General features: G+C 55.6%; 1 protein-coding gene across 1 annotated transcript in view; it reads right to left on the reverse strand.

Moving 5' to 3' along the window:
• Window positions 1-284: 284 nt before the first annotated feature.
• PDZD7 (PDZ domain containing 7) overlaps window positions 285-11,700 on the reverse strand; it is a 30,893-nt gene continuing 19,477 nt past the window's right edge. Inside the window, 10 exon segments of the mRNA XM_011977527.1 lie at window positions 285-668; window positions 1,067-1,167; window positions 2,076-2,687; window positions 3,528-3,599; window positions 3,762-3,853; window positions 4,004-4,095; window positions 7,518-7,693; window positions 8,287-8,337; window positions 10,759-10,956; window positions 11,484-11,700. Coding sequence (XP_011832917.1) covers window positions 285-668; window positions 1,067-1,167; window positions 2,076-2,687; window positions 3,528-3,599; window positions 3,762-3,853; window positions 4,004-4,095; window positions 7,518-7,693; window positions 8,287-8,337; window positions 10,759-10,956; window positions 11,484-11,700 — 1,995 coding nt within the window.

Below are 11,700 nucleotides of genomic sequence, written 5' to 3' on the forward strand. Positions count from 1 at the left end.
CAGACCTTGGGTTTCTTACCCCCTTTCCTGGCTTGGGAGATAGGGGAGTCGTGAGTGCGGGTGACACAGGCTGCCCACTGGCACCTTGTCCTTGGACACTAAGGCAGAGCCTTAGTGACAGCTGAGGAAGGAAGAAAGTGGAAAGATGTGAGCCACCAGTGTGGCACTGGGAGGAGGAAGGGTGGGCAGGCAGGAGCCGGAGAGTCCTGAGGAAGTTGGTAGGAGAGATCCTGGGGATAATGGGATGTTGGAGTCAGTGGGGGAATCTGAGGTTAGGGGAAGGGTCATGGGATGTGTGGGGAGGGTGTAGGCTTAGAATCAGGAGTCTGGAGGGCTGGGGAGGGGGCTGGGCTGGGAGTTGGCTGGAGGAGCCTGGCATCGGTGGGAGGAGTCTGGGGATTGGTGGGAGGTTCTAGGAGCTAGTGGGCAGGAACTGGAGCAGCATCAAGGGGTTGGTGGGCAGGCGAGTGGTCAGCAGGAAGGCCCTCATCAGTAAGGGCTGATGAGTCAGAGAGTGAGGGCCGTGGGCTGGGCCTGGGGACCCTGACCACAAGCTCCATGGGCTCCCGGGCCTTGTTTCGATAAGCCCGACGGATAGTGTCTACTGCACGCTGGTGGGTCACCTGCTCCAGACTCTCTCCATCCACTGCCACAAGCTCGAAACCAGCCTAGGATGGAATGAGAGAGTCACATCCCTCCCTCCCCATGTCACCCTGCACCAGCCCCCAACCTGAAGGCAGCATCTTCTCACCTCCACCCACGAGGACACTCCTCCCCCATCTGGGTGGAGGGGATGGACAATGAGACTTTTGTGCCTGGAGTCGTTGGGGGCAGGGTGGGGCACAGACAAGGGCTCTTTGTCCCTTGGGGCTCAGGCTCAGGCTAGCATGAGGGGACAGAGTTTTCCCTGGGCCTGCTCATCCTGCTCATCTGAACCCCCTCACCCCAAGCCTCCTCCCACAACCTGGGCTAAACATGTCTGGCTGGAAGCTGAGCATGGCCAGCCCATCTCCTGCCTGGTTTCAGCTGTGGGCTGTTAGGGTGGGCCTGGGCATGCTTCACCCACCTGCAGGGCCCCACTGAGGAAGGCGGCCCCCCCAGGGAAGATCTTCTCTATCTTCACCATGGGCTGCACCTTGGACTCAATGCCCCCAGAAATGCTGATGCCTAGTGATGGGGAGAAACACTGTGAGAGTGCAGCCGGACCCCAAAATGCAAGCTCCCTGGAGAAACCTAGAATCCCATCCTCAAACCCAAGGCCCCAACTTCTCCCACATCCCTACATTCTGTTACTACTCAAATCTCAATTCATTCTAAAATCCTCCAGAGCCTAGCCCCTCAAATCTAGACCCCACCCAGATATACCCCAATACCCCAGATTCCCTTTTATTTATTTTTTGAGACAGCCTTTTTTTTTTTTTTTTTTTTTTTGAGACGGAGTTTCGCTCTTGTTGCCCAGGCTGGAGTGCAATGGCACAGTCTCGGCTCACCGCAACCTCTGCCTCCCAGGTTCAAGCGATTATCCTGCCTCAGCCTCCCGAGTAGCTGGGATTACAGGCATGTGCCACCATGCCCGGCTAATTTTGTACTTTTAGTGGAGACAGGGTTTCTCCATGTTGGTCAGGCTGGTCTGGAACTCCTGACCTCAGGTGATCCGCCCTCCTTGACCTCCCGAAGTGCTGGGATTACAGGTGTAAGCCACCGCGCCTGGCAGAGACAGAGTCTTACTCTGTCGCCCAGGCTGGAGTGCAGAGGCGCAATCTCAGTTGGGTTCACGGCAACCTCTGCCTCCCGGGTTCAAGTGATTCTCCTGCTCAGCCTTCTGAGTAGCTGGGACTACAGGCGCCCACCACCACGCCCAGCTAATTCTTTTGTATTTTTAGTGGAAACGGGGTTTCACCATGTAGCCCAGGCTAGTCTTGAACTCCTGACCTCAAGTGATCCACCAGCCTCGGCCTCCCAAAGTGCTGGGATTACAGGCGTGAGCCACCGCGCCTGGCTCAATACCCCAGATTCTTTTCCTGGGCCCAGGCTTCCTAGTGTCCCCTGCCAGGCCCAGGCCCACCTGGACTCACCTAAGGACTGCTTCATCTTGGACAGCGTCACTGTCTTCAGCTCGCCACTGGGGGTCTTCGTGGCTGCCTCCTCCGCCGTCCCCTCAGTTCCATTCTCCGAGGGCCCTTGCTTGGCCCCCACCTTGGCTGCCTCCCCATCCAGAGATCGTGGTAGAGGGGGCCTGGCCTTCCGAGGCTTGTGGTAGCGCCCATTGGCCATGCTGGAGGCAGGGGTAGGCGCAGGGGACGGGGAGCGTCTACCCGGAGACTTGCCTTGACCCCTGCTGCTGCGGCTGCGGCTGCGGCTGCGGCTGCGGCTGCGGCTCTGAGCCTGGCCCCGGACCTGGCCATGTGGAGGGTGCTCTCTGCTCAGGGGTTCTGTCAGCAGCCAGTTAGGCCGCAGGGGCCGGGGAGCCACAGGGGGTGGCTGGGGAGGGGGTGTGCAGGCACTTCGGCGGGGGGTGAAGGCATCTACTGGCACGTCTTGGAGAGGGGGGATCCCTTTATGAGGGTGGCGAGGGGCAGAGGCACTCGGGGAGACCTTGAGGCCCCCCAGCCGCTCCCTCAGCTCCCCATCATCTTCCTCTTCCGGGAAGCCGTTCACCGGCAGCAGGTAGAAGCCTCCGCGGCTGTCTGGGGAAGAGCGCCAAGGTCAGCTGCCCACTCCTCCCCTCCCAGCTTGGACCACCTCTCCAGGACCCAGGCCTTGCTTTGGTTTGTGTGGGGCCTGTGAGAACCAGGCCCGAGTTTGTTCAGGAACCAGTGCAGTGCGGCCCACCCATGGGGTAGGCGGACAAACATGTTCTATTAGACTCGCTTTTTTTTTTTTTTTTTTTTTGAGATGGAATCGCACTCTGTCGCCCAGGCTGGAGTGCGGTGACGCAATTTTGGCTCACTGCAACCTCCACCTCCCAGGTTCAAGCGATTCTCCTGCCTCAGTCTCCCCGAGTAGCTGGGATTACAGGCGTGCGCCATCAAGCCCAGCTCATTTTTGTATTTTTAGTAGAGATGGGGTTTCGCCATGTTGGCCAGGTTGGTCTCTACCCCTGACCTCAAGCGATCCACCCGCCTCAGCCTCCCAAAGTGCTGGGATTACAGGCATGAGCGACCGCTTCCGGCCTAGAATTGCATTTTAATACTTCCTGTTGGAATCGTTACAATTCTATTTTAATGTATCTAAGAAAAAAGATGACTAGCACATCAAACGTAATTTCTCAGAGATTACTGCATAGAATGAGACTAGATTTTAAAAGTGAGCAGGTTTCAAACCAACTATTAAGTAAATAATAGTACAGGTGGTGACCAGCGGATGTGATAAAATGGCTCTGGTGGACAAGAGCTTTCCTTCAGGGGACCGCAATGTGCCTGGAAGCCACAACTGCCTCCCCATGGGGAAAGAAGTAGAAGGCCCATCCTCCTTTCCCTAATCTCCCCAGGGTTGTGCCCCTCCCTGGGCTCTGGGATCTGACTGACCAGGCACGGGGGTGATAAGGTGACGCTTGGGCGGTGTGTCCTGCCGGGCTGGTCTCAAAGCAGGAGGCCGGACTGGTTGGAAAGATGAACAGGTCAGAGGCAAGGCACCCCGCCAGGCTCCCAGAGGGACACAGCTCAAGGGGCTCGGCAATCTCTGCAGCCCTCTCCACCACGGGGTCCCATCCCCATCCCCAGCAGGGCTGGGACCCAGAAGTCCCGCCTCCCACTGCTGACCTGCTCTGCTCTTGAGGGCCTCAAAAGCCTCCAGCTCCACAGGCATCACCATGCTGTCAAAGCGGCCCAGGTCTGTGGGGGCCACCACACTCCTGGGAGAGGGTGAGAGACAGCAGGGGTGGGAGGGGCAGGCAGGGTGTCAGTTCTAGAGGTGCCAGGATGCCCTTCAGCCCTTGGGAAGTTGGGGGTGGTACCAGGGATCCCCTTTCTGCCCCCAAGCCCTCTCTGCAACCTCCTCCCACCTGATGTCCCGCAGCAGCAGCAGCTTCTCAGGCCTGTCCAGGATGGCCAGCAGGGGCCTCACCAGGTCCTCCACACCTCCCTCATGCACATACTGCAGATAGAGGCACCACAGGTCAGACAGCAGTGGGGACTTCCAGAGCTGGGTGAGGGGGACACCAGGGCGTGCAGGTGTTTCTTCTATGCATGTAGGGACCTATCTAGCCCTGCATGCCTTGGGAAAGGTTTACTCCACCCCCAGCTGCTGCAGGGTGGTCTGATCTTGGTGATAGGGTGGAAGCCTGCAGTAATAACAGACCTGCAATAAATAGCAACAGCATTGATAACAGCTTTGGGACAGACACTTTTCTAAGCCTTTTACATACCATCTCTCAGCAACCACCCTGAGAAACGGCATTCATTATTCCTGTTTTACAGATGCTGAAACTGAGGCTCAGAGAGAAGGCCTTCACTCAAAGCCATACACATAAGGAAATGGGAAGAGGCACTGGAACCCGGGAAGTCTAACTCTTGCTTGCTCTGGTGTGGGAAAAGGATGTGCAGGGAGTGGACTCTCCTCCCCACCCCCACATCCCAGGCAGAAGGAAGGAATTCGAGCCAAACTCTAGGCTGTGTGCCTGGCTGTCCCAGCATGTGTCTGCACACAGACCTACAAATTAGGCTTTGTTTGGGGCTGGAATGGGAGCCTTGGGGAAGGGGCGGCTCTGCAGAAAGCCTCTCCGGTCAGTTCCTGGGGTGGGATGGGGGGCGGGGTGGAACCCCTTCTGCCTGGCACTGCCCGGATGCCACACCCCACTGACTCTGAAGACCTGAACACTGGGAGCCATCCCACTTGGACAGCACACCGACCCCTTGTGGCGAGAGGGAGACTGAGTCAGTGACACGCATGCATAGAACACTTTCTATGGGCACAGGCACAGAGACAGAGCATGCCCTGGTGGTCAGAGTGAGTCATTCATAAATATCTGGAAATAAATACAATACAAACGATGTGTGTGGCCCCGAACCACACACAGTTACAGCGACTCACACATATCAACAATACATTCCCTTTTGTCTGGAGAGACACATATGGTGCAGAACCAGCCCCACATGTGCACACGCTTTAAGTCTATGGACTTGGATTCGTTACCCACTAAGTACCAGACCCTGTACTGGGCAGCAGGGGCACAATGATCCTGTCTCAGATCTTCAGAAACTGGGTCTAGTGGGAGCGAGGGGCAGATGAGTCACACACCCCAGTGAACTACAAGCCAGGGGCAATGGAGCACAGGGAGTCTCAGAGGAAGGTGGGAGGATCCCCGTGGGCTTCACGGAGGTGGTGGTATTTTGACTGACTCTTAGAAGATAGATGTAGGGAACAGCACAAAAGTTGGGAAGAAAGTGTTGCAAAGGTGGTGTGGAAAAATGAGTAGATAGTGGTTTAAACGTGGCCATGGGGTCCATGAAGAGCCTCCCTGCAGGGCTGCTGCACAGGTTGTGACTATGTAAGTAGCGTCCCTGAGGTTGTGCAGGTTGTAACCTGTATAAACCTATGCAGCAGCCATGGGAAAGTGGAGGTTGGTGGGTTAGGGAGTCGAATCGGGGAGGACCTCGAATGTGAGAGCAGGAAACTTGTACTTTATTCTGCCAAAGACAATGGGTCACCAGGTGACTTGGGGAGTGTACAGCGATCAAAGAAGGGTTTCCTTTCCTTCCCTCCCTCCCTCCCTCTATCTCTCTCTTTCTTTCTCTCTTTTTCTCCTTCTTTAGAGACAGATTTTCGCTCTTATTCCCAGGTTGGAGTGCAATGGCACGATCTCGGCTCACTGCAACCTCCATCTCCCAGGTTCAAGCAATTCTGCTGCTTCAGCCTCCTGAGTAGCTGGGATTACAGGCATCTGCCACCATGCCCAGCTTTTTTTTATTTTTATTTTTTTTATTTTTTTTTATTTTTAGTAGAGATGGGGTTTCACCATGTTGGACAGACTGGTCTCGAACTCCTGACCTCAGGTGATCCGCTCGCCTTGGCCTCCCAAATTGCTGGGATTATAGGCATGAGCCACAGCACCTAGCCAATCAGAGACGGGTTTCTGATTCTTGGTCTGGCAGCTGTAGAGAGATGGTTCACATGGGGAGAGAGGGGAAGCCTGGGGTTCAGGGCTACATGCCCCAGTCACCAGGAGAACTTTGCTCATCACTCCAGCCAGGGCTTCATTGCTGAGGGTCTGATCTCTTGGTGTGGGGGGCTTGGGTCAGGTTTGGGTGGTGGTTGAGCTCGGCAGGTGGTATGGGAGCACAGTAGGAGGTTTGGGCAAAGAAGGGAGGGATGAGGGAAAAGGAGCCGCCAAAGAGACAGACCCAGAGTCCCACCTCATGGACAGAGCCTGCATTGCCCTACTTAGCGCTGGGAGCTGAGGGTGACACTTTCTGAGTTTAGCCCAAAGCCCTTTAGCTTCCCCCCAGCACACACCCCTATCTGCAGCTCTGCTGCAAACCGGGCCTTGGTAACAGGATGCATAAATGGCCATGTCTCAGTCTCCAGGTGACAATGCATGGACACACACACACACACGCTAGCCAGACGCCTGCTTGCTCACATGCACACACACACACACAACCGTGCAGTCATATCAACACAAACCAGGTACCCCACAGACACGCCAGTGCACACACCACACAGACATACAACACAGCCCCACTCTGAGCAAGGTGAAGGGTGAGGGAATCCACAAACAATTTTCCAAGACCTCCCAGCTCGCCCTCACACACAGTGTGCAGACTCCTCACAAGGAGCCCAGCGTACACACCCAGGTCTTCCTGAGACAGGGACAGAAAAGGACCTGCCAGTCCTGGAGGGAGTGAGCTGTGCCCCACAGCCTCCCCAGCAGGTGGGCCCCAGAGACTCCTTCAAATCTGACTCTCTCCCCACCCTGGGGCCCTCTGGCTCTTTTTGAAGTGGAAGGGAACAGAGAACAACGGTTTAGGTGTTGGGGGGCAGGGGTTGAGGTGTGGTGTGTAGGGGAGGCAAAGGATTACTTACTTGGGCAACAGGGGAAAGGACCTGGCATGAGGCCAGGCGTGCTGGGTGACCCAGGAGCAGAGGGTGGCATGCAGGGAAGGATGGAGGCTCAGAGAGGGCAGAGGCAGGTGACTGCAGGGACTCACTTTCCCCACTCGGGAAAAGTGTCCTCTCCTTCTCTTCTCAGCTTAAATACCACCTCCTCTGGGAGCGCCTCCCAGCCCACACCATCTAATATGTGTCTCTTGGTTTACCCTCTCATGTTCTTTTTCTTCACAGCTCTTCGTGTGACTCATCACCATGGGTGTTTTGGTTCTAGTGATTGTCTAGCTCTTCTTCCTGTGAGCTGGCAGATATGTGTGTGTGTGTGAGACAGGGGTGACTTCTGATTTTACCGACCACTAGCCTCCTGGCATCAAGCCCAGACACTGGTCAGTGGACAGTGGCCTGAGTGAATGATAGGCTGGGTGACCGAAGGACCGCGTGCCAAGGCTGCAGGCAGGATGGAGGCTTACCCGGGAGCAGTGGCGGGTGACAGCCAGCACCTCATCATCAGTCAGCAGCCTTTGGGCCAGGTCCTGAATGAGGGGCCGCCGGCTCTCCCAGGCCTGAACCTGCTCATCCACATTGGGCAGCTGGCTGCAGGGACTCCTGGACCTGGCAGACAGCAGGGCCCGGCCCCTCTCCCGGTCTGCAGGGCAGGAGCCAAAGGGCGTGATAAGGAGCCAGGAGTCATCAGGGGAGGGGAGAGGGGCTTCCCTCAGCAGGGTTGGGCCCCGTAACTGGCCAGCTGAGAGCCCAGGTGCCTGGGGGCAGGATCCTAGCCTAGCCTATATGCTCCCACTGTGGTTGCCCACAGCAACCTGCCCACCAATACAGCACAAACCCCAGCCCCTCAGCCCCAACATGGACCCCTATACCAGTCTGTTTCTTAATGGGGTCTTAGCCCAGTGCCCCCAGGGCCCCCTGAACATGCACCATCATAGTAGTCTGTTCCCCACTGGAGCCCCAGCACAGGCTCCCTCATCACCCACAAATATATCTTTGGGAGTCCCAACACAAGCTCCTAAAATGCACACCAATATCTGTCTGCCACCCTATCTTTCCTAGTAAGCTTAGTCCAATTCTTTTAGCTGCCCCCAATACGTACTAGTCTAGTTGCCTGATCCCCCATGCTTGACCCTGACTGAGTTTAGTCCAAAGCCACTTAGCTGGCCCCCAGCATGCACCCTCATCTGCCACTCTACTGTAAACCAGGCCTTGGTAAAGGGATGCATGAATTACCGCGTCTCAGTCTCCAGGTGACAAACTTCTGCACCGGGCCCACGCCCCCTGCTATGAAGAAGAAAGAGGCTCAGCTGCAGGTCTTGGCCCCCAGTCTGAAAATGGGGGTCAGGAGGGCTCAGGACAAGCTGGAATGGAAAATTCAGACTGGAAGTAGGTGTAATGGGGAGGCAAGAGGCTTGGCCCTGAGGGACTTGAAGGCAATGCTCAGGCTATGGACTTCCTTCATAGGCAATGGGGAGTCAGGACGGTTTTGGATCAAGAGAGGGTGCAGTCTGAGCTCTGCTTATGCAAATTCACTTGGAAGCAAATGGATGAAGGGAAGAACCTCAGGGACAGAGCTCGGAGAAGTACCCACCTTCAGGGGACGGAGGGAAAAAGAGGAGCCTTGGAAGGAGATAGAGGAGTAGCCAGAGAGGTGGGAGGAGAACCAGCAGAGGGCAGGGCCTTGGGAGCTGTGGGAAGAGAGATGGAGAGGGGCCAGGCAGCCCTAATTGGAAGGGATTATCTCTCCCATGGTACAATCACCTTGAGACCCCAGAACTTCCCACCCCAGGGCGAAGCAGGGTCCAGCTCCTCATCCTCTGGTTGTTTTGTTGATCCGACATCCACCCCTCTCTTCTGAAAACAGCACCCTGATTTTCTCCTGGGGACCCACCCCGCTCTGTTCTTAGCCCATGTACTCCAGGGTGGGTATACGACCCAGGCTGGCTAACAAAAGCACTTTCTCTCCCACATCATAGCGATTTATTCTGCATGGCACAGGATCTCAGCTGGGCCAGGGACAGCCTACCCTGGGACTTCAGCTGCAACTATTTAAGGAGAAGCACTTTCTCCTGGGGTTGCTATGCAATAGAGGCCATCTTACCCCCAAGTCGGCAAAGCCCACAACAGTGAAGCCAACTCACGGGAGAGATGGAGCGGGGAGATGGAGGGGGACAGATGTCTGATGATGTTGCTCAGATGTTTAGACCCAGCTTAAATCAGTAGCTGAGCCAAGATGTGCTTTATTTTTCTTTTACTTTTTTTTTTCTTTAGAGATGGGGGTCTTGCTATGTTGCCCAGGCTCGTCTTAAACTCCTGGGCTCAAGTGATCTTGCTGCTTCAGCTTCCAGAGTAGTTGGGATTGGCCAGGTGCGTTAGCTCATGCCTGTAGTCCTAGCACTTTGGGAGGCTGAGGCGGGTAGATAGCTTGAGTCCAGGAGTTTGAGACTAGCCTGGGCAACATGGTGAAACCCCCATCTCTGCAAAAAAATACACACACAAAAAAAAATTAGCTGGGCATGGTGATGCACACCTGTCATACCAGCACTTTGGGAGGCTGAGGTGGAAGGATCGCTTGAGTGCGGGAGGTGGAGGTTGCAGTGAGCCGAGATCACACTACTGCACTCCAGCCTGGGAGACAGCGCAAGACCCTGCCTCAAAAAAACAAAACAAAATAGTTGGGATTACAGACGTGTGCCACTAAGCCTAGAAGAAATGTTTTCTAAAGCTAGTGTGAGTTGAGTTTCTGTCACGTGCAACTCCAAGAGTCTTAACTCATCCACCCTTGGTCTAGTCTCTGAAACTCACCAGAGGGATGAGAGGGCCTCTTGTGAGTATCCTTTGGCAGACCCTGACATGGGTACAGCCTGGGCTAGGCCTGGGCTCTGATCTAGAAATGGCTTTGCTCAAGGATGCTTCTAGAACTGAATTGAGCAAACAGAACTCTGACCAGGGGACGTGAAGCCAAATGCCCTAGGAAAAGTGTGCTCTACCGCTGCCACCACCAAGAGCACAGGGATCTGATCAGAGCTCTCCCACGTCCTTGCTGTGCTATGATTCATCAGTTTTCCTTTCTATAAAATGGGGAGATGAGGCAGTATAACAATGACCACTACATTTTCTGAGCACCTTCTGTATGCCAGACAACGTACTAAATGATTCACATACACTAATTCACTTGCTCCCCACTACTCTTAAAGAAATAGGTATTACTGGCTGGGTGTGGTGGCTCATGCCTATAATCCCAGCACTTTGGGAGGCTGAGGCAGGTGGATCACACGAAGTCTGGAGTTTGAGACCAGCCAGCCTGACCAACATGGTGAAACGCCCTCTCTACTAAAAATACAAAATTAGCCGGGCATGATGGCACATGCCTGTAATCCCAGCTACTTGGGAGGCTGAGGCAGGAGAATCACTTGAACCTGGGAGGGGGAGGTTGCAGTGAGCTGAGATTGTGCCATTACACTCCAGCCTGGGCAACAAGAGCAAAACTCCATTTCAAAAGGTAATAATAATAATAAAGAAAGAAAGAAAGAAAAATAAGTAAGTATTATTACCCCCATTTTACTCATGAGAAAACTCAGGCTCTCAGGAGCTGAGTGGGGACTCAGCTGGTAAAAGGCCGAGTGGGATCTCAACTCAGAACTGCTGGATGCCGAAGCTAGTGGACTTGACCTTGTCTTCCTGTTTGATCAACCCACTACTTACCTTTCTCTATGTCCAGGTGAGGGCAAGCTTTGGCCGGGATCCCGCTGTCCAGTGTCCAGGCCTCTCTGCACCCGTCCCCTGCTAGCCTCCCCTGACGCCCTCCCTTGAAGAAGAGGTTCATCAGCGTCTTGGAGCGCTGCAGGGCACCCTTCTCCCCAGGGGACCCCGACTTCTCCTTCTTCCGCTGCTTCTTCTCCTCTGCAGACAGGAGGGAGCAACCGGGGTGCTGGAGGGATGGGCAGAAGGGAAGGACGAGGGGCAGGGGTGTGGAGAGGGGCAGAGAGAAGGGAGAGGAGAGGGCAGACAGGATCTGCAGCTGTGCGGGGGTGGGAGTGCGGTTCCTCTTCCGACTTTCTGACCCTTTCCCCCACCGCACAGCTGTGGCTATGTAAGGAATCTCCATTGAGGCCCAGTTGGAGAAGGGCACACATGCGTGCATGTGAGTGTGAGCGACTGTGTGTGTAAACAGGCCTGGGAACTCCAGGATCCAGGGGCTGGGGTAAGGGCTGGTTCGGGGAACAGGCGCAGAGACTAAGGGTGAGTATGGGGTCCAGGACTAATTTAAAGTGGAGCCCACAGCAGGGTCTGAGCAGCCTGGAGCTTGGGTTGGGCAGGGGCTGCGTCAAGGCCTGGGGCAAAGGGAGGGTTGAGCCCAGGACAGGGTGTGAGGCAGGTTTTGGACCAGAGGCTGTGGAGGGAGCAGCAGCCACCCATCCCCCACGTACCCCACAAGGTCAGGTGGCTCTGGGAGCGCGTAATAGGGGGCCGGGGTCGGCTGAGGGCCAGTAGCAAGGCCGTCTTGGGGGACTCAGAGAGGGCAGAGTCAAGGCGGCGGCCGTGGTGGGGGCCGTCCGAGCGGATGGCGGTGTCCCTGAGGATGACTGTGGGCCGCACGCTGCACCAGGTCTCCACCTGGCCCCCGGCATCAGGCTCCGTCTGCAT

The sequence above is a fragment of the Mandrillus leucophaeus genome, unplaced genomic scaffold, assembly GCF_000951045.1.
Source record: "Mandrillus leucophaeus isolate KB7577 unplaced genomic scaffold, Mleu.le_1.0 Scaffold18, whole genome shotgun sequence".
Taxonomy (NCBI): Eukaryota; Metazoa; Chordata; class Mammalia; order Primates; family Cercopithecidae; genus Mandrillus; species Mandrillus leucophaeus.